This window comes from Hevea brasiliensis, chromosome 18 (assembly GCF_030052815.1).
Source record: "Hevea brasiliensis isolate MT/VB/25A 57/8 chromosome 18, ASM3005281v1, whole genome shotgun sequence".
NCBI lineage: Eukaryota > Viridiplantae > Streptophyta > Magnoliopsida > Malpighiales > Euphorbiaceae > Hevea > Hevea brasiliensis.
The window spans coordinates 51,369,674-51,394,636 of record NC_079510.1 but is presented as its reverse complement, the minus strand read 5'-3'; the positions used below and the strand labels follow the sequence as shown (position 1 = coordinate 51,394,636).

The window sequence follows — 24,963 nt, the reverse complement described above, 5'->3', positions numbered from 1 at the left end:
ATTCTAACAATCTCCACCTTGACTCAAAATCCATCAATCATTGCAAACCTCAAATTCTTGGGTGCCTTTAATCATCACTTCTCCATACTTAAGCTTGAACCCTTAAAACCATCAATCTCTCCAATCTTCATTTTGGGTGTAATTTACTTTTTTTCTTCAAAAAATTTTCGCATCATCAATCTTCTTAATTTTGCATTAAAAGCTCCACTTTAATTTCAATCTCTATCATCACCATTATTGCATGTGCAACTTTTACATGTCGCAACAGCTCAACCTTCAACCAAACTCACTAAGATTATCCCCATGCTCTGATATCAATTTATTGTGCACTTTGGAAGCGCGTAAACTACAAAGAAATAAAGCAAACATACAAAATATTAATATTTACATGGTTCATCCTCTCAATATAGGGCTACATCCATGGGTATGCCATCTTTCACTATAATAAATCATTAGTTACAAGCTTCAATTATACTACTTATAAATCTAATTACACTCAAGAGAACCTACATTGCATTAAACTGCTCATAGTAAATATATTAGTTAGTTACTCTCGATCTCCTTTAGACATAACTCAATATATTTACTATTTTAATTGTTACACCATAAAGGGTGTCTTCAACTATATGGGCAATAGCCATTTTACAAATGGACAAAAATTACTCTCTCTTGAATTCTATGCCATTTCTCCACCTTAGGTCTAAGCCTCTTTCCCTCATTGGGACTACAATGGGCAGGATCCCCTCATCAATGGGCAAAGCCAAATCCTAAGCAATTGGCAAAGTCTCTCTCTACAACAGCCTCACTCTATGAGCTAAAGCCAAATAACATTTTCCACCGTTCTCATATTTATAGTGTTAATATTACTATTGAGGAATATTTCTCTTACTCAATTTAGGAAAAGATCTCTTCAAATCTTACCAGGATTTTAAATCATAATTCTAACAAATTGTTAACAATGCAAATTATAAATAAAATTAAAAGTCAAATAAAAAGGACATAAATTATGAAGAAAATATTATTAAATTAGTAATTCAATAGTGTTATATATTAATTTAAATTTGATATTTTATGTCATTTTCTTTGAAAAATAGAATTAACAATATTTTTTCTCAAATATGTTTTCCAAGTAACGAGAACTATTACTTTACCACCAAATTTGTAACATATAATAAGAAGTTGAAGATTTAATTTAAATTTAATTTCTCCCTTACATTATCTTAAACTAGAAAAAGAAAAATATAATAACAAATTCACCAATGGAGTATCGGATAATTGCCGTTAGTAGCTCTGAATAGGCGGCTGAAATAAAATAAGATAATAATGTAAATGTGGATATACAACTTGTTTAATTATGTACCTAAATATAATTGGAATTTTGTGCCAAAGTTAAGCGTGTCTTTTGACATCATCAGTCTCCATTTCTTCGGCTTGGCTAAATAAAATTCAATTTGGGTTTAGGAATTATTGTAGAATATTGAGCAGCCCACCGTCTAAAGCACATGGAAAACAATTGTATATTATTAATCCAATGAGAGAAATTAAGATTGTGGGATAAGCATTAACTTGTGAAGATATATCACTCTTCTGATAGGAAATTGCCTGCCACATCTTCATGATAAACTGACTTTCTTAGCCGCATGACATCTTGTAATTCATCATCTAGTGACATCTTCAGCTCCATGATTTCAATTTTTTAAATTAATTCATATTAATCTGCTCATAGAAGGATAAACTATCCATAAATTTAAATTTAATAATATTAAAATTATTTTTAAATTTGAGTTTAATAAACTATGAATACATATATAACCATTTGATCGAGTCTTTGGTTTTTCATGGATACAAACATTCACCACAGAAACTATGCGTAAGACAAGACAATTTTTTTTTCTTTACTCCTAATTCTGGTTTATATACACGAGCTAGAAGATTCAAGCTAACGGAGTCCAAACACGAACTTGAAATGTTTTCACTAATTAATTAAAGAAATATGTTTTTTTAATAAAAAATAAAGATCAGAAGCCAGGCCTTTTCTTTAGCCCATGGAACGGAAGGACAGAGGTTTACATCCTCACCAAAGATAAGCTAAAACAACAGGAACAGTGCACAGGACTGCCCATCAGTAATTCACAACACCATGGAAGCTATCATTCATCATTTCTGTCTCAAGCACGTTGCATCTCCCTGTTAGCTGTTCCTACAACGTTAAATATGATTTCCTACTTTTATTTTTTTTCCCCCTATTTTTATGCAGAACAAAAGGTTACTGATGATTCATGATTCACTCTGAAACTACAAAGTATACAACTCTTTTTATTGGTGCATTTACACATTTGAACCTTACAAGCCTTGTCGAATAGTTATGAAAAAAAAAAAAAAAAAGACAGACATGGATCTCAGTTCCAATTTAACCCACTGATCCCTCGAGCTTCAAGCTCATCAGTTGGTTCACCTCAGCGCCAAATTCATCAGGAAGTTCATTGAAGACATCCTGACAGAACCCAGAAATCATAGCAGCCATGGCCTTTTCATAGTCAATTCCCCTCTGCTGAAAGTAAAATAGTTGATCTTCACCAATTTTAGAGGTGCTGGCTTCATGTTCGACACGAGCTGTTGGGTTCTTCACCTGTTGAACAACAAGATTAGAACATTACGCAACAATGTAGAATGCCATGTGAATTTCCAAGTTTCGAGATCTGGCTATTGAGACACGCAACTAAAGTGAAAATGTGACAAATCTACCAGAGAAAACCAACATACAATCATTGAGATTTACATTCTAATTATCTCAAAGTGTTGACCACAAAGTTACATGACACACTGATTGGGGGTTCCATGGTTACCTGGACGTGCTAACCCTCAGAACATGGCATGGGAACGAGGACATGGTACAACACTTAATTAAATATAGTGACGTAGGGTAAGCTTAGTTAGTATGCCAAATTAAATCATGGTACCCAAATTATATTTATCCATTAAGTGAATTATATTTTTGTGGTACTTCTTCTTCTTCTTCTTCTTCTTCTTCTAGCATTCTGGAATGACAAAGTACTGCATTTTGGCACATGCATATCAGAATGTGGTATGCAGGGGGTAAGCGACTTAGGCAACTAAGGTGAGTTCTGTTTCTCTCTGTAATTAAGAATTGAAACTATGGTAACTAGACCTTCGAACGCATTTTCTGCAGTAACTCCACTATATTATCACTTCTCAAAAGAGCATTTTGTATTTTCATGTCCGCATCAACACATGAATTAAGTGAAGTTTCCATATGATAAACAGGTAGAGGCAGCTTCACCACCCCTTCACCGTCTATTATATACAAGAAGCAAACTGGGAATGTGCTAGCATGTCTCTTCTCTAAAAGTTTTATGCTGGCTAAACCACCATGCATAGATAAGCAGAAGCCAGGGTACAGCACTCAAATACTGCCCTATAGTCTGTTGCCCATGACTGGCTTTGAGCAGCCCACTTCCACCGTGCTCAAGGACCCAAATGGGCTGCCAGCAGGATAAAGTGCATTGGGCCAGAAGCCCTATCACACAAAAGCTAAATTGGTGATACAATTTACAGGTGAAAGGAAAAAGAAAAAGAAAAGAAAAAGCCATAATAATCATGCGTTTATACTTGGAAAAAATGTCAATTAGACTAATATTAGTCAAACAGCTGTGCCAGTTTCCTAATCAAAAGACAGGAGAATACCCCTTCAGCATCACAGGCACCTGACCAACTCTTTCAGTTGTTTGTTCACACTCAAATGCACACAAATTTTAGTGCCTATGTATGCTTCAGGGCTTGTCTACGAAGAATGAGAGAGAACCATCAACATTATCATAACAGATGCCAAGATAATTGAATAAATGAAAATGGTAAATATGAAAGGAAAAGAAAAAGGAATCTTAGCATTTCTCTCAAAGCCTAGGCTGTTGTTTTGAATTACAAAAACCCAAAGACAGTTGGAACATGGATAATATCGTTGTGCAGTGAAACAGATGTCAGAAATAGTGATTGCTTATCCAAATAAACTTCACTAGGGTAGGGTGCCCTCATAAGACCTCTTAATCGGCTACATAAAAAACCAGAGAAAAAAAGAGATCACGTTCAGAGTTCTTTTTTCTCACTTCACTCATTACTCTCCAACTGACTGATTTGGTTTTCTTCCAACATTCTTTTCATCAAGCAATAAAACTTGTTCCATAAACAGCTCCTCATGGAGATAGAATTACACAACAGGATTCAGCCAAGACAAACACAGACTAATGATCATCTAAATAGTTATCCTACCATGGCAGATTTGAAATAGAGTATGGCTAATATCATTCAAAACAACTAAATCAAGTAAGACACACGGAGATAATACCTTTTCTACTCATGAAAGTTGGAGAGAGAGCTAGAATTTTTGCATAGTGATAATAAACAAAATTACCTGAATATATGGATAGGTATTGGCAGCTGCAGTGTCACCAATAAGCATTGAGTCACACTGTGAAGAGTTTCGAGCATGGTCTGCCTTTGATTGGATCTGAACAAGCCCCCTGTAACAGTTTCTGGAATTCCCAGCTGAAATACCTTTTGAAATAATTCGACTTCTTGTATTCTTTCCCTTGTGTATCATTTTGGTCCCTGTATCCGCCTGCTGATAGTTATTTGTCAAAGCAACAGAATAGAACTCTCCCACAGTATCATCCCCCTCCAAAACAACACTTGGGTACTTCCAAGTAATTGCAGATCCTGTCTCCACCTGAGTCCAAGATATCTTAGACCTATCCCCAGCACAAAGTCCTCGCTTTGTAACAAAATTATAAATCCCACCCTTTCCTTCCTCATCGCCGGCATACCAATTCTGCACTGTGGAGTACTTAATTTCTGCACCCTCAGCACAATACAGCTCAACTACAGCTGCGTGAAGCTGGTTTGTGTCATAAGATGGTGCAGTGCACCCTTCCAAGTACTCCACAAAACTCCTATCATCAGCAACGATCAATGTCCTCTCAAACTGTCCTGTTTCCATGGCATTAATCCTAAAATATGTGGAAATCTGCATTGGGCACTTAGTATCCTTTGGTATATAACAAAATGACCCGTCACTAAACACAGCAGAATTCAAAGCTGCATAATAATTATCCTCGCTAGGCACAACTCTCCCCAAATACTTCCTAACCAAATCTGGGTATTTCTTTATTGCCTCAGATATGGAACAAAAAATCACACCAGCCTTCTCAAGAGTCTGCCTGTGTGTAGTAGCAATTGAAACGCTATCAAGAACTGCATCAACCGCAACATTAGCTAATCTATTCCTTTCATTCAAAGGCACACCAAGTCTATCAAAGTACCTAAGCAGTTCTGGGTCAGCCTCATCCAGACTATTCAAAGCGGGTTTCTTTTTAGGAGCTGAATAATAACAAATATCTTGAAAATCAATTGGTGGGTACAGATTATCAGACCATTTAGGCTCTTTCATTTTTAAGAATTTGTCGAAAGCATTTAATCTAAACTCAAGCATCCAATCGGGTTCTTCTTTAAGCGAAGAAATTAACCTGATTGTTTCCTTGGAAAGGCCTTTAGGAATGGAAAAGGAATCAATATCCATAGTAAAGCCAAATTTCTTCTTGTAATCACGATTACGGAGAATTTCCCGAATTTTTTCATCAGAGCTAGTAGTTGAAGTAGAAACGCTGTTACCTGAATCCGTATTAATGGTCTTGGATTCGAAGCCGACATCAGCTCGGATCTTGACTAAATTTGCCGGTCTGGAGATGGCGGGTTTTAAAGGAAATGAAAAGGGTTTGGATAGTTTAGCAGAATCGGAGATGGGTTGAGGAGAAAAGCTTGAAACACCGTTAGCCAGAAGAGAAGCCATGATTGTGGTTGAGATGGAAGAACAGAGGAAGCAGCTGAAGTGAAAGTGTCTCGTTTTGTTTTTGCTTAGGGAAATTGTAATTATTGGATTTTTTGGTTGGCCATAAGTTTGAAGATGGACACGTGTATGCCACACGTACTATAAATCGGTTTTAGCCATTAAATTATTCAGTCGCCAAATTTGAACGGCGGCGATCCAAACCAAGGAATCGTCTCTCCGGCCTTTTCTCATTTATTAAAAATAATATTTTTTAATTAATTTTGAAATCTAAATTCAAAACCTCACAATTTTGTAGATGATTTTAATATTGTAGAATTAAAATTTATTGAATACTTTTCAATCTTTTATATTTTATTTAATAGAAATTGAATAAGTCAATTAATAACTAATGTGGACTAATAAAAAAATATATATACTATGTAAAATTAAAAAAATAATAATAAATTATATATTATAAAATTTCAAAAATGTACAATTAAATATAAATTAATATTATATTAAAAAAAAATTGCATGGGAGGATTTATGAGTTTAAATTAAACATTAGAAGAAATTTGACAAAATTAAGTGAGGCTAGAAAGCCTAAAAAGTTTTTTTTTTTAATAAAAAAATATCACTTTAAATATGTTTTAATTAAAAATTTTAATTAACAATTAAAATAAATTAAATTTAACTTTAAATTAACTTTACAAATATATTTAGAAATTTTTTTTAATAATTATTTCAAATAAACTCAAAACAGCAAGCAAAGTGACATTCTAGATAACTATATAAACTTATAAAAAGTTGGAGTCTGGTCGAAATCAAATGAAAAAAAAAAAAATTAAAAGAGATGTATTTTTTTGGGTGCAAAGCTTATTTTGGATGTCTAATTTCAATTTGGAACCAAATTGGCATAAAATTCTTGGATTTGGGCCCAGGGAGATTAACACACAACAATAATATTGTTTGGGTTTCATGCATAAATTGGGCTTATCTAGTACGTCTTCCTGGCAATGTACCCGCCTAGCTACAAGATAAAAGAATAAATTTAATTTAATTTTGTACATACTGAAACTGTTTGCTATTACATAAATTGTTATGGACTATGGCTACCCAGTCAGTTGCCCCAGAGAGAACCAAATCCCACAATTCAGGAGAATACATTTTCATTTGTGATCATACTGCATAAAAAATGTGAATCATAATTCTAAAATTTGAATAGAATGCACTGGTGTCAAATCTTTTATGAGATGAGTATCTCTTTTCTTAATTTTAATTTATGTGATCCCTAGAGAAATCAAACGGTCGCAAGATCATAAACCTCTATCAGCAATATCTCCCTTGAATTTACATGCAAAAACTAATTGTCATTCATGGGGATAAATTTTACATCATTGCCAGCATAAAGTGATTTTCTCTAGAAGCATGGTCATCCGGACTTCAAAGGCAAAAGCATGTAAAATGCTACTATAAGATGCAAAGAAATTATCATCAAAATCTGCCTCCTTTACTACATTTCTAACATAAATATTATCAGACCCAAAGTAGACAGAGGGCAGCAATTCACATTGCAAAACAATCCACAGCAAATGGTAATATGTTAAAAGTTTATAATTGAGCATCGCCTGTTTATTCTCCAGCCTCTGCCATTAGATGCCTCATCTATCATGGCTTTTTCCTGTTTATGTAGTTTCAGACACCACTGTCCTACCCATATTGTTTTCATATCAATGAATAAACCTAAGATTCTGCTGGTGGAATTGCATCCTTCAAGTTGCAATCAACATTATTGGCTGCACCAGAAGAGCTGCAGAAGAGGGGTTCAGTTATTCTTGGAAGAACAGGTCCATCAATGGCAAGCTTGGGCTCAGATGGAATGGCTTCTCTCTCAAACAGAGTTACTGGTAAGCTTGTCACTGTTGCAGAATCAGAGTCTGCCTTCAAGACGTTAGTGGCACCAGAAGGATTACAAAGCTGGGTTTCAACCATCCTTTGAGGAGATCCTTCATTGGCAAGCTTGGGTGCAGATGGAACAGCTTCTCTCTCAAACAGAGTCACTGGAAGGCCACCTATCAGCGCAGACTCTGAGTCTGCCTCTGTAACATTAGCAGTATGACTTACTGGCCTCCTATTTAGGTGGGATGCATCATTTCCACTAATAACATTCATAGCAAGCTCTGGCACTGCAGCTTTATTTGGAGAAGCCAGTTTTTCCATCCAAATTTTTATACCAATTGGTTCAGCAGACATAATTTCAGGTTCAGTTATTACACTAACTTGGTTATGCTCAAGGTTTGGACTTTTAACTCCATCATGAAGTGATTGATTCGGCTTAAATTCATCACTCATGGCCTGATGTTGAATTTGAAGCTCAAGATTAACAGTTCCACTGGTAGGAATACAATCAACAGAAGGTGCTGACTTTGGTACTGATTTTGATTGCTCAGTTGCCTCCACCATTGCATTAGGAACTTTTGTTATGGAACCTTCAAATTCTTTCAGCACTTCAATTTGTTCAGCAAATTTATCATGACCCATCTGTGGCATAATAGAGGTAGACTGGCTTCCAAGTCCTGATTCCAGAATTTGTGATGCAGCTCTGCCTCCCAAGGAAGATCCTGTGCTACTCATTGGCAGGTTATCAGTCAAAGGAAGGATATTAGAGGTAGGTTGGTTTTCCTGTGGAATGGAAACAGTCGATTGAAGTTCAGATGGTAGCCCTTGGACTTGCACTATTGGTGCAAGGTTTTGGAGTTCAACTGGTTGCTTATCACTTTGCTCTGATGAAGGAACTGGGCCAGGGACCAGAGTTTGTGGATTTGCAACTGGTAAGGGCATCTCTGTCCTTCTGTACATCTTTGCTTGTGGAGCCACATCATTTGATGCTGTGATGGGAGAGAATCTGCCCGGTAGAAACACAACACCCCTCAGATGAGTGTCAGTATCACCTACCTTAACTTTAAGAAGATATCCAGCATCAAATGAGCCCTCAATGACACCAGAAACAACTTGACCCACCATTTCATCACCAACAGAACCAATTGTACATGCAGACTGTTTGTTTTTCTTCATACTATCAGCTGCAGGTGTTGCAGGAACGTTCTCACCTTGTGCCAGGCTCTCATCCTTGCGGGGACGGCCCCGTTTGCGCTTCTGTGGGGGGTCTGCTGGAGAGCAGCCAGTCCCTTGATTCTGCGGGTTCATCTTGCAAGTTGATAGGAGAAGGTTGTTTTTATACAATTAAAATTTTCTTCTGCAAAAAAAAAAAAAAAAAAGAAAAAGAAAACTTATCTTCTCTTATTGAATTCAAGCAATCAGTTGAAAAGTAAAAAAAATAATAATAATAAAGCAAAAGGCTAAGAGTAAAAGAAAAAAAGAGTATGATTAGAGAAAAAAATTTCCCATATATAATTAATCAACAGAAATATCATACATATCAAACTGCCTGTAAGCAAATATACTCCATTCACCTTTTCCATATAGGTTTCAGCACATGGTCCCTAAACTTCCATCTGACCTCTCATGTGATCAAAAAGATCCCTTTTCCTTTCTTTTTTCAATGTATTTAATTTGAGAGGACACAGTCTAGCGTTTGCTTTAGCAATATGAAACTCTTTGAAAGAACGATTGCAACTATGATAAGAACATATATGCAACCAACTCAAAAAAGCACTTGAGCTGTATACTTCTGGTGGATACATTTTTTTAATATATATTATAATCCCAAAAATGTGATGTAAGATGGGTTTCCATATAGTATAATGTGGCCATTTCCAAAGACAAGCACTAGCACTCTTCATGAAGAATATCATAAAAAACAGGAACAAACAGCTAAATAAATTACTCCCTTCAAAACTTGTGGCATGAGAAACTAGATCCTATCTTCCTATGATGGGCATAGTCCATTGCATAAGCACAATTTTCAATGTCTACCTTGTAGCTATGCCGTGCCATGTCTGAACATAAGGGCACTGAACAAAAATTTTGTGTTATTTAACCTGGACATTGAAGTTCAATTGAACTTCATCATGTATTCAAAATACACATCTACAAAGAAAAATAACAAATCCAGATATAATATAGGAAGTTCCAAGTCAATATTATCAGATTTTAATCCCAAATATAAAATTGGATAAAAAACCATCTTCTGTCCCATACAGGAAGGCGCATTGAAGACCATGCAAATTAAGCAAGAACTTGACAAAGCAAAAATCAAAAGCATGTGAAATGTAATATTATGAGCAGGGCTTGAAATAATCAAGCAGTTTGATAGTTGCAATATAACTATCAGCAATCACAATTCCATCATTTATAAGCAAGAAAGAGAAACACATGGTCCATGTAATTATCACAAAGGGTAAAATAAGCCATTAAATCTAGAATTCAGTAGATATACTCATTTTTTTCCTTCTAACAGAGCATCAACACAAGCTACATATACATCCAACATAAAGTCAATCACAGGTGCAACACCAAGTTCAGGATATCAACCAACCCAATCATCATTAAAATTCAAAACCACCAAGCCAGTAACCCAATTTTCACTCATTTAATTACTCAGAAACCACATGAAGTTGCCCTGATTTCATCTTGTGATTTAACTGTCCAATAAAAAAAAAAGACCAAAAGTCTAAGCAAACATAGATCGATAAGCCAATAAAAGAACAAAAAGAAAGAACTAGACCCTATCATTATGATCCATTTTTTTGTTAAGGGAATTGCAATAAAATCATCTATATGGGTTGGAAATTGAAATTTTTTATAACAGAACAATATGATATTAACTTCTTAACATAAATGGAGGGACAAGATAGTAAAATACGAGAATGATTGATACAACTTGGGAAAGTGTATATACAAATATTGATGATATTTATACTTGGTATATAAGATTCTTTTTCTTTTTTTTGTGAAATATTTATAGAATGCACAATTGCACACCATTCAACAGAATGTATAAAAGATATAACAGAAAATAAATGCTTCCAAAAAGAAACTGATGACATTACAAACACAAACCAAACTAATGATCTTATTTGGAACAATTTTGGAAATTGAACCACATAAAATCACTTGCGAATGTAATATATTAGGCCAACAATGACTTGCCTCAATGACAAGAGCAACACTTAGCACAGTATTTGAAGGATTCAAATTTATATAACATGAAAATGAGAAAAACAGATCTGATATACTTTACAGCAGAAATATTCACACATCACATTCAATAAAACTCCAGATTCATGAAGATCTCTTTAAGAAAGTAGACAATAAGATTGGATTGATTCACCACTTATCAAAATCTTCATTAATAGTTTGTGAAGAAATAGGATCGGAGGTTTTCGTCTCAAAACATGGCGAAAAGAAAGGCATGCAATTCTCACAAAGGCTTCAGATTGTAATAAAAGACTAAATTCAAGCTATATATCTTGCAAATTCCATTGCAATCAATTTTTTTTCTCATAAAAGCATGCATACCTGCCTCTAACACGCTCTTTGAGTGGATTTTCTGCTTAATGCCATTATCACTTTGGAGGAAGAGGAAAGCAAGAGTCTAAATAGATATGAAAGCATTGGTTCTTGGGAATCATAGTTACATTTGGCAATGGGCATACAATTATGATATTGCCCATCTAACATCCATAATTAACAAATGTACCATAAAATATCTGCGAGATTTGGCTTGGGCTAAGCCGCATTCTGTGCACAATTAGCATAGATGTTATCGTAGGACTACACATTTTTCCAAGATTAGCCCATCAGGAGCCACGTTGCCTATATTTGTCAAATTGACAATGCTGATGTAACCATTCGAGAATGCTATAGTAATATTAAAAATGCATACAAATATTTGAATAACAAGTATGGAAGAGTATGTGTATGTGCATGTGCATGAGCATGAGCATGCATAATGTGTGTGTGTGTGTGTGAGAGAGAGAGAGAGCGAGAGAGAGAGTAGAAAATAACTATTCAGCTAATAACTCATAACAATTATAAGCATTCACCTCGGCTTTCCATCATTCAAGGCCATTTATAATTTTTCTATCTTTTGAGCAGCTCAACCCCTGAATCCACAAGCAAAGGACTTACGAAGTACCAACATATTTTTTTCAAATAAAATACTTTACCTTAATGCTTAGAAGGATTGCTAAATTATTTTATTTAAATATATGCTTTTGGTTGTGTAAGAAGAATTTGAACATGATGCCTTGCCCCTTCATTTAGATGACATGCTTAAATACTTGAATTAGAGTTTGTTTTGCCATGCATCTTTGATATATTTTGTAAGCAATTATTGAAAAGCAATTCTGTGTACTAACACTATCATAGTTCATTATACTCTACCATCAGTGACTTAATATACTTTAAATATTTTAATCTTAATCCTTACTAATTGTTAATTCCCTTTTTATGCTCATTATGGCATTATTCTTCCCCCTTGTGCTTCACTTATTGTCTAAGAATGATTTTGCAACCGTCTAACATATTCCCCTGCATTGAAAAATAATTTCCAATTTATAGTCCTACTTTTGTAGATACACTCTGTAATTGATAAGAAATTTCTCTTTTTTACTCGTAGTTTTGCACACATGATAGATTTTCCTTCTTTCATTGTTGCATACCATAAAAGAATTTCGTAAGTTTTGAGATCAATGTGCATTCAATACCTAACCTGATGTTCTCCCATAGTAATAAGAGAGGGGGAGGGGTGGGTGGAAGGAGCAACATGAAAAGTAGTAATGACATTTTATTAAACGTAAACAAATATCCAGCTACTGCAAAATAAATAAATAGATACCCAGAAAATGTGCCCTAAAGCCAACGATAATAGAAGTAAAAGCATATTACACATTGCAGAACTTTAGTACCAATGCAACTGGGCAGATCTTCAAGTTTAAACGCATCAAACAAGAAATAGCACCGGATAATAGACAATTACAACAAAGAAGGGTAAAATTTCAAGCATACAATCAAAAATATGAACACCCATTTGATAGATTTCATGTGTGAAATTGTCTGTCAAAATATAACATCACAATCACATTTTCCTCTTCACTGACAATCTCACTGAATCCATGAAACAGGTAAATGATCTCATCTAAGCAATTAGCTGTCATATAAAAGAACGGAAAGTATAATATCTATGATGATTCACATCACATCAACGTCCGTGTAAACCCAACTAATCATCTGCATTGCTTTTCACTTTTTGCATTAACGTAATGAAATCAAGCTACAGTCAAATGGCTGAGAGAACTTACGTAGCGATGGGATATTAGAATTTGAATCACTAGTGGAGCCAAAAGGACGTTCAAGGAATCAACGACAAAACCGTGTTTCCGCTTCTCTAATTTTTTTTCTTTTGGCGTTTGTTGTTTGGCTCGTGAGAAAATAACCGAAAAAAAAAAAAGAAATAATAATAATTTGAGGAGTGGAAAGGTGGTGCAGTCGCAGTATTACCCTTCTGTTTGGATCCTTAATGGGCTTAAATAGCCAGCCCTTTGGGCCCAATAAGATCTCTCCTCGTATAAATAAATAATGGCAAAAATTATAAATTTTTTAAAATTATATATAATAAATTTAAATAATAAAAATAAGTATAAAATATACTTTTAAGTATATATGAATATAAAATGATAATTTTAAATGTAAAATGTAACTCATTTCATGATGATATATTTAATTATAATTAAAGTAAGAATTAAGATATAATTATAATTTTAAGAAATTCATAAATTATAAAAAAAATTACACTTTACATAAACTCCTCTTTTTTTACTATTAAATAAACGTTATTTATAAAAATTATATTTTATTATACATTTATTAAAAAATTAGAATAGTGTTTAAATTCAACAATTTTTCAATAAAATTTATTATTGAATGTATTTTAAAATAATAATATTGTGAATGAAAAATTAATAAAAATAATAATAAATTTGTGAATTAAAGTCTATTGTAATAAATTATTATTATTATTGTTATTTGATGACTTTGTAACTAATTAGATTTTTAATAATAAATAAAATAATTATCAATATAAATAGAATAATCACAAAGTTAAAACAAATAAATACTCTTTAACTTTATGAACATAATATAAATGAATAGTGATAAATGGATAAAATATCCACAAAAATCAATCTACTTGAATTTAATTAATATTTCTAAAAATATAAACTTAATTAAAATTTATTCTTAATTGCTAAATTTTATTTTAAAATTCTTCTCAAATTTATTTTAAAATTCTTCTTTTTGACAAGGTATGAACTTTTATAAAAACAAATAAAATATTCTTGCCAATTTCCTAGACTTCCACGATCTTTTTTCTGAGTTTTTTTTCCCCATTTTATGATGGTTTTTTAAATTCAATTTCTTGAAAAAAAAAAGATCAAAATTAAAAAAAAAAAAATTGGAGGACGAAAAGAGTATAACATCAACCGTATATAATATGATCCAAACAATTCTGAGTATGACCCACCGTTTATTAATCCCTGCGCTCTCTTTCTATGCCCAGTCTTTTTACACTTGGTTTACAAATCGAGTGGCAGCATAATTCTACACCAACTGGAACCTTCAGATATCATGGATTCAAAAGCTATATATCTTTTCGCAAATCTAGCTTTTTCCCAGGGATTTAGATGACGATTCACAGGTTTAATGATCAAAGATACAGTCTTAGTAATAACGGTGGAATCAAGCTGGAGAATGCTGCAATGGCCTGATAAAATCTGTCAACAGTTCAGAATATTGATACCCAAGAACCAAACAAGATATATGGTAATAACTCGTCACCATGTAATATGATCACATCAGATAGCAATTGTGCAAAATTTAGTAAAATGCAGGTTTCTACAGTGCATATGCTATTAGCAAAGAAACAACACAGCCTGAATTGGTCTACCCTGAAAGCACATAGGAGATGGAACTAGCACCCCTCCACCATCCCACCGCTAAAAAGACAAAGATGAAAGCACAAGTATGCCAAAACTTTTCAGCTGTATCCCACTTGCTGCTGCTGCTGCTGCTGCTGCTGCTGGGGCTGCTGATAATTCCCATACCCAGGATAGCCTCCATAGTACATGTTAGGATCCTGGGGAGCAGGGGCGTATCCATAATTTTCATATCCTTGTGCATATCCATAATATCCAGCATTCCACTGACTAGCATCTGGTTGAGGCTGAAAAAGAGACATCCAGTAGATACATCAGATTAAGGATTCATTCCAATTTCCAATTTTATTCTAAAAACAAAACTAGGAATCAGGTAATATAAACGAACCTGTTTGTTTGAAGGGCTGCGTCCCCATGAAAGCCGAATATTTTGTCCACTCAACTGAGCTCCATTTAACATTCGCAATGCTTCCTCTGCACAGCTCCTGATCCATGCACAAATGCAAATTAAAATACTCCAATTTCATCATTAAGAGATGCCACTGTAGTTATTCAGTGGATGTCCTTACCTGTCAGCAAACTGAACAAACCCACATCGCTTGCCTGCTGGTATCTTTACATGTAACAATTGCCCATATTGGCCAAAAAGCTCTCTCAAATGGTCATCCGTCACGTTAGAATCCAAATTACCAACAAATATCTGTTTTGAAATTTGTGCAAATCATAAACAAGTTGCAACGTAATAATTACTATATAAAAATAGATTAAAGTACCCACAGTTGTATTATTTGGGTCGTTCTCATTCTCACTCTGAGGATTCTGATATGAAGCTGCATGTGAAAAATAAATGTGAAATTTACAAAAAATAAAATAAAATAAAAATTAAACTTAGGAAGATATCCTCTTTAGAGTTATTGAGATGGATAGAAATACAGAAAATGGACTGACCGGATATCATGTTATCACAATAGTAAACAAGTAGGTCAGGCATCATAAGTGGATATCAACAATTTTTTTTTTTTAACAAAAAAAAAGAGCAAATGTAATTTGAAGAAAGGAAGAGCATATTATCTGAGTAAACATCACACCACAAATATTATGATTCAGAAATTCCAAGGTGTAAATAACACAATTAATTTTTCAATTTCTCAGCTCAGCTACTCAAATTGTTAATTTACCTACCGTTTGTCTCTTTTATGATTCATTTCACTGCCAAGTGAAAGTATAAAGAACATTTCAATCCTAGTTGACCATATGGTTCAAATATTTATTCTAATGATGCCCGACAAACCAAATGAAACATTTTAAGCCCTGTCCTTATCATATAACAAATCAAAGTTTGATGAGCAAATAACAAGAGAATCAAATGACTAGGTAACTAAAATAACCTTTGCCTCAATAATATACTACATAAAGCCACAGCAGATAAAGAACTTTCTGACACAATGCAGGTAGCAAAATTAGCCAAAAATGCCATTCATGCCAAATGTCTTGGAAAGAGCATATAAGTTTCTAGCAGCTCAACACAGCTGCACTCCCAGCCAGAATGTAATAAAACTGTCCAAAACTCCAACTATACCAACAAAGAAGAAATATTACGCCATGTAAATGTTGGGGAAAATTCTTGAAACATTGACAAAACTCATCGCGTAACTATGTGGGGGTGGCAGGTCAACCAGAGCCACTGATGACAATTCATCTAAACAGACTACACTCATTTGGAAGGAGAATATTCACCAAAATAAAAGGGAGGAAATCAAACAGAAGAATGACAATGAGAGGTAGCAGTCCTAAGCCAAAAATAGTTGGGGAGTTAAGAAAGAGCAAAATGAGGAAATAGTCAATATCATAACCATACTGCCATGCAGTTTCAAAAAATACTGCATCACCACCCACACTCCTCAAGATGTACCTTGACATCAACTGAAATCTAGAAACATAAATAACCATATTATTAACTAGAATCATTTACTTGCGAATAATGAGGGAAAAATAGAAATGAATTTCTGAAAAACTAAAAGGGAAACAAAAGTAAAACTAAACCTTCTCTAATGAAAAAAAAATGACATGTTACTGAACTGATAGAAAATTTAGGTAACCAGAGCAGTAACAGAATGCAAATTGACTGACAGCTCAACCAATAGAACGGGCAGAAAAGATGCTTTGAAGAATGTAGCATAATAGATGCCACATAAAAGCTTAAAATAAAGGACAAAAACTAAAAACTGACCTAGGAGAGGCATGCACTAAAGGGTAACCAATTCAGCTGAAATCAGTCCCAGGCCCCTAGATGATAGAGCCTCTTGACGCCCTGCTTTGAGACAATAGGAGTGCTATAAGTTTGCAAGTTTAAGACTAACAGAATTATTGTGCCCAAATGCTAAAGGAAAGTACAGGAAGGAAATGACTTGGGAAACTGCTTCCTATCTTCGAAACCATAAAACTGAAAGAAAGCAAACTTAACAACAATGCTGAGCATACTAAACGTCATACATTAATTAGAAAATCATATAAAACAATTTCAAATGGTCAAATTTCATGATTATCAATGCATAGTAAAGATAAAGTACAGCAGGAGTAGAGAACAGGCATTCAACTAAAGAAACACTGATGACTGCATATAAGCATACGGCATACCTTTAGGATACTGCTGGCCAGCCACTGCTTTCTTGTTTGTAGCTAGCCCTATTCGCATAGGTCTTGTTGAACAGAAAGCTCCATTCATCTCAGTCATAGCACGTAACTGTTCACTTTCATCTCCAAATCTAACAAAACCATAGCCCTTTGTGCGTCCTGTGAGCCTATCAATAACAACTTTTGCACCCTTAACTGAAGGATAGCGGACCCTGAATGTCTCTTGTAGTTGGTAATCTGTAACATCAGCAGCCAAGTCTCCAACAAATATTGTGAAGTCAGGAGTATCATCCCGCTTATCACCCCCACTAAAAGATGCCCAGTTCAGCCTGAAGTTCTGCTCACCATTTGGCATGGGGGTACCATTGTATGTCTGCAATATTCTTTCTGCAGGCCCATGACTGGTAAACTCAATAAAGCCATAACCTTCTACTTGACCAGTTTGCTTATTACGAATGACTTTAACAGAAACAACCTGCAAACACAATCATCTTCAGTAACCCAAGCCAAAAAAAAAAAAAAAAAAAAAAAAAAAGAGGATGAGAAGAAGAAGAAGAAAATCCTTCCCTAATATATGTGGACAAAGCTTGCTTGTAATTTATGTACATAAAAATAGATGGCCATGAAGACAATGGCAGGTTAGGAAAAAATGATGCAAGAGAACAATGATGCAGAACAATAGTTTCCACAATGTGAAAGTTTTATGCACTATCCAATATCCATATATCCATCTGTAACCCATAAAAATCCATCAAGATAAGCATAAAGATGTTTGATTCATGGGACACATCTACAAAACAACTATTTTTATTACAACTGCCATGCACTTTGTCTATACTCAAAAACAACCAATACCATCCAATTTTAACAAAACTTGAATTATGAAGATATTTAATCAGATAAAGTACAATAAAAACACAAATTACAAAGGTCATGAATCATACAAGAAAACAAAGATAACTAAATAGCACATAGCAACAACACAAAAACATATCTTTCATCACCATAAATAACTTTAAATTCGTGAAAAGCAAATCGAAGCATACTATAGAAACCTTAATTCATGCATTCTCGATGATCAAGTAAATCCACGAAAACAGCAAAATCGTTAATTCTACCTGTCAAGTACGAGACTAAAGCCTCTACACATATACAGACAACTATACTTTAATTTTTTTTTTTTTTTTTTGCTACCTCTCCAGTGTGAGCGAAGCAGCTGTGAAGATAATTCTCATCCATCCAGTACTGCAAATCCCCGATCCAAAGCGTACGGATCTCATCAGCACTAGCAGGTTGACCCGGTTGCTGTTGCTGGGCGTGCTGGAATTGTTGCTGCTGCGGTGGCGCGGCCGCGGGAGGCATCGAAGGCTGGTGAGCCCACATAGCTGGTGGAGGAGGCTGGGACTGGGGCAGTTGAGGCATCATCATCATATAAGGTTGTGGGGGAGCTTGCTGGTATTGCTGGGGGTGAGCTTGTGGAGGTGGTGGAGCGATTGCTGGCGGTTGCGGCGGCCCCATGGGTGGCTGTGGAGGGGGCATGCCTCCAGCTCCTGGCTGCTGCATCATGGCGTCGAAGATTGAGATATGAGATAGAAAGAGAGAGAAGAAACCCTAGCTCCCGAGACTAGCGAGAATAAGTCTATAACAGGGATCCCAACCCAAAGATTGAAGAAAAGATATCTATTTTGCCTCAGATTTTGATTAACCAATAGAGAGACACGTAACATCCACGCGTGGCAGATTTCGATTGAACTTTTAAGGAAATAATTATTTACGGGCCTGTCTAAAAAATTATCCTGATCATGATTTTCTGACCGTCCGATTCATAAACCGACGCTTTCGATATATGGTCAAAATGAGTAAAAAGAGCCTTCTTTATTAAAATAAAATAAAAAAAAGGTTGAAAAGATAAAGATTCTTGTTTTTTTTATTGCTGTCTTTTGAACTGGGTCACTCTCTGGTCCGCGTTTCAGCAGCCAGTTTTGGTACAGATCAGTGATCATTGTTCTTTCTATGTTTATTTGATATTTTCTTTCGATCTCCACTTCCGTTTCAGGTTTTCTTTAGTGTTCAATATTACCATGTTATGATTTTCTAGCATTTCTTGTGATTGGACTCTCTAGTTTTCAGTACGTTTGGTTTATGCCCTTTCAGATCAAATTCATTCTCAATTTTAAAGTTTTTAGTATTTCTCGCGCGTATAGTAGCAATAAAGGGTGGTTCTTGTTTTTGGATTTACTGGTTTTAATCGGGCTTTGGAGTCTGATAAGAATTCAGTAGATCTGATACACGTGTCCTTTAAATGGATTTGCATTTGAAGAGCCTGTTTGATAGATTCCAGGAGCAATTTGGATCTGGTCCGGGGCTTGGTCCTGGTTCAGGGACCTGCTTGATGACGGTGGAGGGTATTGCTCCTAATTTCATCAAGTCAATTTACAAAGCTTGCGCTGCTCTTTACAGAACTGATCCATGGAGAAGATTGCGTCCACCACATTTTTTTGGAATCCGGGTAGGGAAGGACTCAGATTGGTCCAGCAAGAAACAACCTTTCCCATGTGTTCAGTTCATAGGAGGTGATGGTGGGGATGTTGGCTTTTACTTGTTTCGATCTGAAAATGATGCTAAGAAGATGACAGGGTCTAGAGAGACAATTTGTGTTCCTAATGTTGAGCTTTTGAGGGTCACATATGAACCTGAATCGTTGATGTTTCCTTCTAATAGGAAAATGATCAAGTCGTTGTCACTGGAAGTATCAGGTACTGATAGATTTCCTGTAATTGATGTTGCACGTTGTATGTCTTCTGGTGTTCTTCGGTTTAGACATCCAACTCTTGAGGAGCTTAGGTTTGTGTATGCGTTAGTGAAAGCCATGTCTCTGGTGCATCCTTTACTTCAGGAAGATAAAGAAGGTGCTCCAAAGTGGTCAAAGTTGATGTATTTTGAACCATTTATTGAGACTGTTGACGTTAACTGGCCTCCAGAAATGGCCAAGGGTTACGACCTTGTTGCAGTTACAATCTCGCATCCGCCTGGTCAAGCATATGAGGAAAAGGGAAGCTCGACAGCGAGCTCGACACCCACCAAGTATGCTGAACGACCCAGGGAGGAGATCTTTATTGATATGAGAGCAAACTCAAATTCCAACTTGAGGAAGTGCATAATGTGTGAGAAAGAAGTTCATGGAGAACAGGCTCTCTCTTGTGGGCAGTGTCGAGCAGTGGTCTACTGTGATTCTTTCTGCCAGAAGCAGCACTGGAAGGAAACACATAAGAGCATGTGCGGCCTTTACAAGGCTATGATGGAAAGGGAAGAAGAGCTAGTAATAAAAATCTTTGTGTTCCCCTGTTCTGCTGAACAACCTTGTAAATGGCTCGAGTCATTAGGTGTCCATCAGAAAGGAATGTGGAGGAGAAAGTGTAGCTGCTATTCTCACTGCCCCTTTGGACTCCTTCCTGTTAAAGGTGGATTGTGGGATTCATGGGGTGGGCTGGACGACAATGAGTATCCTCGTGATTCACCTTTTCACAACCATTTAAGAGATGGGATATCGAGCCCAATCCTTCTTTCTGGTTGGCCAGAGTACTATAATCTTCGGTCACTGCCATTGTCAAGCCCTGTTGCTGACATTCTTTCTCACCCACTGACAGTTTATTACATTTTGACTACCCTGAACATCAGTTCAAAGAATCTGTTACTCAAGGGGAAAGAGGTGATTCTTCATTACCTGGGACCTGAAGGGGAGTTGGATTGGTTGCCAGCATTTGCAGAGATTAGCCATTTGCTCAATGGATCAGGCAATATACATATTGTAATGGTGGGGACTGAAGTTCCAACCAATTTATCGGGCACAACTTCAGGAATAAGTAGCAGGGTGAGGGTGAATCTCGTGAGAGGCATTTATCAAGAGGAAGCCACCTACTTGCCATCTCCCCATATTATAGTTGCATTGAACTGTGGATTAGATAGCTATATGAGTTGGGGTGGTGCACTTGAATTAATAAAATCTGCAAGTGTTCCAGCATTCTTTACAGAACAGTCAGAAATTTCATGTGGAAATGCAAAGCAAGTACTTCGAGGAGCTGGATTACACATTACGCATCCTGTGACACCAAATCCTTTTCGCTCTCCTGTGAAGACTCATGGCACTTCTAGCAATCTTCCTTCGTATAGCAATGGGTTTGTACTTGGAGTGAATACATGAATTGGAATTGTACTGTATGAGTTGGGTGAAGCACTTTAATTGATCAAATCTGCAAGTGTTCCAGCCTTCTTTTCAAAACAGTGAATTTTCGGGTTCAAATGCAAAGCAGGTCCTTCATGGGGCTGGATTGCACATTTCCCATTTTGTGACACCAAATCCTTTCTCATGGCACTTCTAGCGATCTGCAAACTGCAAATGGTAGCGGGTTGCACTTGAGGTCAATACATGAGATGGAGCCTTGGAGGGCTAAACCTGGGATTGTATTTGTTATCTGTCCTACCTGTTATTTACCTCATGGTAATCATGTGTGCTGAAGATGATGACTGCAAAATAATTTAGGCTGATGCAGTATATTTAGCATACATGATTTCTGTTGAGCATTGAGGAGAACTTCTATCAAGAATGGGCTTCAATTTTTTTCCTTTGATAAGTTATTGTGATTTTTTGTTAAGGGCTGTTAATTACTCCAGCAGATATGGCCATCCTTTGCCTCATCCAAATATTCTTGCATTTTATATATGATTATTTTGGTTTTAATTAATTGAGCCTACTAATAAGGGAGAGAATATATATATATATATATATATATATATATATATATATATATATAAACTTGAATGTAACATCCCGTGCGGAAAAGGGAAGGTGTCAGTCCAAGTAAAGGGTAGAATTGAACCGAGTTTCACTTCGAAAATGGAGGGTGATGGAGGGTAAAGTGAAGGACTATACAAGTAACAAGTCTTATTTTGTATCTCAAAAAAGGAGTAAAAGGAACAAATCACTGCAGTCTAGTGGGTCAAAGCGTACAATACTAGGACCAAAAAGGGCGTTAAGTTTGCTGGTGATAAAGATTAATAGATTCAATAGCAAAGAGAGATTTGATAAAGAAGTGATTGTGAGTGATATGAGTTGTAGAAGTTTCAAAACTTGTTAGAATGGTTCTTTATAGAATTAGCTCATCCTTTCATGGATCAACCTTGGAGCTTGGAAAACCTTCTAATGTGTGTTCTGAAGCACCAGTTTATGCTTTCGATGTACTGCAGTGCGCTGAAAGCTGAAGTAAGGTGTTTTCTAATTTTATTTTTCTCAGGAACTGTTTGTTATCTAAAACTTGCAGCCATGAAAGGAAAAGCTAAAGTTGTCCTGAAGAACTGTCCACTTGTTGTAGAAGTAGGTCCCCCCTCCTCTCTTCATGGGGCAATTGTTTATTTAACACTCTTGCTTGTTACGTGCTTAAAATAAGCTAAACGAGAAGTGGAATCTCTTTTTCCTTCTATCAGATATTGCAAGTGGTGGGTCCAGCCAAGCCCATCCTCGCATCATATGTATAAAAAATAAAATACAAGTTTCCATATCCATTCAACAAAGTAATAATGACTGAAAATGGAAGATATGAGCTGTCCTATTTATAATTTTTCTAATGCAGGACAAAATTATTTATTATTAAATCTTGAAACTTGCTGAGTTCTTAGAAGCTAGGCTCCTCCAAAGTTTGAACAGCCAATCAAATCCTTGCAAAAATAAAAATAATAATAATAATAATAATAATAATTTTGAAGGGCAAAATTGTCATTATATAATCAGACACTAATCCAACCAGTTAGCACTTCACCCTATGGCATTCATCATTTCCTTGTATGGAAGGAAATCTCCCACAAAGTTTGAATATTTAACTTCCAACCCCAACTACCATATCTCACCAACTTGGCCACTTGCCCTTTAAAAGGTCAAGTGGCTTCTTCCCACTCTCCATAAAGAACAGAAGTGGTTTTATATCCTGAATTCCTGATTTATCTCTGAATTCCCTGCCCAAAAGAAATAATCAGGAAACGCAATGGAGTTCCCCATGAATCAACCTTTCCCGTGGCACTACCTCCTTGCCTCTCCTGCCCTCTTCTCCTACCCCCTCATCCCAGAAAATTATGTTCACTGGGCTCAAACCCCTGATTCCCATGTTTACTCAGCTGACTTCCCTGGTATACTTGAACAATCTTCTTTAGCTTCATAGCTTCTCCGTACATTTTCTTTTCACTTCCTCAACTTTCTTCCATTTTCTTCGTACGTTTTCATTGGAATGAATGTTTTCTTTCTTTCTTCTTTGGTATTTGCAGGTGTGAGGAAAGAGGAGATAAAGGTAGAGATTGAGGATTCAATGTCCCTCATAATTAGAACAGAGGCCATTGATGAATTAACTAAACCTGTCGAGAACTTCATGAGAAATTCCGGCTTCCGTGTTTTGGTTGACATTGATGGAATTTCAGCTGGATATGAAGATGGTGTCCCGATAGTTACTGTACCAAGATCTTACAGAAGGAGAGGACTCCTTATTGACCCAGCAGCTATGCCTGAGAGGCTGGAAGTTACTGCTAGAGCTGCTTGAATTAATAATTTTAACATGATTTGATTAGCTGGTTACACACTAAATTTGGGTTTTGATTAATTGTTATAATGGGTAAGCTATATACAATATTTGATAATATCTTGTTATTGATGGAGTATGTGTAAAAGATTTTATCATCTGAATGAAAATTTCAGATCTTACATGCCATGCTTTTGTTTTGGCCCCGTGAATGGATGATGTTATGCTCCCATTGGTCAAGAATATTCGTTTAATTCTAATTAAAATTTAAATTCGATATTTATCATTTTAATTATGACTTTATTCAGTAAATTAATAAATTTTATTGGATTCTATTTTAAAAAAAAAACTTATAAAATTATTAAAAATTAAGTAAAAAATTAAAATAAATAAATAAATAAATAATTTCTTCACTTTCTCATCAACCAAACACCAAGAATCTCACTATGTTGGCACCAAAAATCTCGCTATCCTCTAAGCACCAAAAATCACATGCTCTAAGCATCGAATGCCGAAAGCTGACCTTTTTCCATCTCTGATCATAAGATCATTGCCTACAAACAGAAGCCACTAAGAATCAAAAGAACAAAAAAAAATTATAAAATTGGAAAAAAAAATGGAGAACGACCTTTTGGATGATATACTCGAATAACGTCAAGTCTGAGCAGCAAGTCCATGGCTTTGTGGGAAATAACCTCACAATTGAAATGGGTTTTATTCGTGATGGAGAATTTGAGAGAGTTGAAGCTGGATTTAATAAAAACGAGATGCGGGAGCTGACTTAGGGTTCTTGATCTACGAACACGAAAGGCACAGAAATGCGCTATTTTTTTATTGTTTACATTAAAATGGATAAAAAAATGGTTTTGACGCAGATAAATCAGTCCAAAATTTATTTTCTTTATTTTGATTAGGATTTAAAGACACTAAGAAATTTGATAATCTCACCGCCCCATTTCAATATTCCTTAAGCTTATTTTTATTGAAAATATTAATAATTAATTAAATTATAAATATAATAAAAAAATAAA

General features: G+C 35.4%; 5 protein-coding genes across 9 annotated transcripts; 2 read left to right on the top strand and 3 right to left on the bottom strand.

The window, feature by feature from the left end:
- Nucleotides 1–2,266: 2,266 nt before the first annotated feature.
- On the bottom strand, nt 2,267–5,983 carry LOC110638377 (UPF0051 protein ABCI8, chloroplastic). 2 transcript variants are annotated; one of them, XM_021788926.2, is made up of 2 exons: nt 4,430–5,983; nt 2,267–2,629 (listed from the first exon to the last, which is right to left on the bottom strand). In XM_021788926.2, exons 1-2 carry the CDS (start codon nt 5,861–5,863, stop codon nt 2,411–2,413), a joined length of 1,653 nt encoding a protein of 550 aa, XP_021644618.2. In that variant the 5' UTR covers nt 5,864–5,983; the 3' UTR covers nt 2,267–2,410. The 2 variants fall into 2 exon arrangements, with proteins under 2 accessions (XP_021644618.2, XP_057996657.1); XM_058140674.1 differs by lacking the exon at nt 2,267–2,629 and adding an exon at nt 3,180–3,538 and having other exon boundaries at nt 4,430–5,953.
- Nucleotides 5,984–7,329: 1,346 nt separating this feature from the next.
- LOC110638392 (uncharacterized) lies at nt 7,330–13,260 on the bottom strand. Of its 2 annotated transcripts, XM_058140916.1 has the most exons (3): nt 13,107–13,256; nt 9,778–9,815; nt 7,330–9,097 (listed from the first exon to the last, which is right to left on the bottom strand). In XM_058140916.1, exon 3 carries the CDS (start codon nt 9,046–9,048, stop codon nt 7,585–7,587), a length of 1,464 nt encoding a protein of 487 aa, XP_057996899.1. In that variant the 5' UTR covers nt 9,049–9,097; nt 9,778–9,815; nt 13,107–13,256; the 3' UTR covers nt 7,330–7,584. The 2 variants fall into 2 exon arrangements, with proteins under 2 accessions (XP_057996899.1, XP_057996898.1); XM_058140915.1 differs by lacking the exon at nt 9,778–9,815 and having other exon boundaries at nt 13,107–13,260.
- A 1,361-nt stretch (nt 13,261–14,621) lies between these two features.
- LOC110638371 (polyadenylate-binding protein RBP45B) lies at nt 14,622–19,042 on the bottom strand. Of its 3 annotated transcripts, XM_021788917.2 has the most exons (6): nt 18,567–19,040; nt 17,376–17,847; nt 15,516–15,568; nt 15,308–15,438; nt 15,127–15,223; nt 14,622–15,025 (listed from the first exon to the last, which is right to left on the bottom strand). In XM_021788917.2, the coding sequence occupies exons 1-6, from the start codon at nt 18,936–18,938 to the stop codon at nt 14,840–14,842; spliced, it is 1,311 nt and encodes a 436-aa protein (XP_021644609.2). In that variant the 5' UTR covers nt 18,939–19,040; the 3' UTR covers nt 14,622–14,839. The 3 variants fall into 3 exon arrangements, 2 of the variants coding, with proteins under 2 accessions (XP_021644609.2, XP_057997070.1); XR_009146178.1 differs by lacking the exons at nt 14,622–15,025; nt 15,127–15,223 and adding an exon at nt 16,969–17,049 and having other exon boundaries at nt 15,344–15,438; nt 18,567–19,042; XM_058141087.1 differs by lacking the exons at nt 14,622–15,025; nt 15,127–15,223 and having other exon boundaries at nt 15,304–15,438; nt 18,567–19,041.
- A 237-nt stretch (nt 19,043–19,279) lies between these two features.
- Nucleotides 19,280–22,003, top strand: LOC110638372 (uncharacterized). Its single transcript, XM_058141086.1, has one exon. The coding sequence runs from the start codon at nt 19,675–19,677 to the stop codon at nt 21,571–21,573; it is 1,899 nt and encodes a 632-aa protein (XP_057997069.1). The 5' UTR covers nt 19,280–19,674; the 3' UTR covers nt 21,574–22,003.
- A 1,284-nt stretch (nt 22,004–23,287) lies between these two features.
- Nucleotides 23,288–24,115, top strand: LOC110638373 (15.4 kDa class V heat shock protein). Its single transcript, XM_021788919.2, has 2 exons — nt 23,288–23,549; nt 23,685–24,115. Exons 1-2 carry the CDS (start codon nt 23,408–23,410, stop codon nt 23,951–23,953), a joined length of 411 nt encoding a protein of 136 aa, XP_021644611.2. The 5' UTR covers nt 23,288–23,407; the 3' UTR covers nt 23,954–24,115.
- The last annotated feature ends 848 nt before the right edge of the window (nt 24,116–24,963 follow it).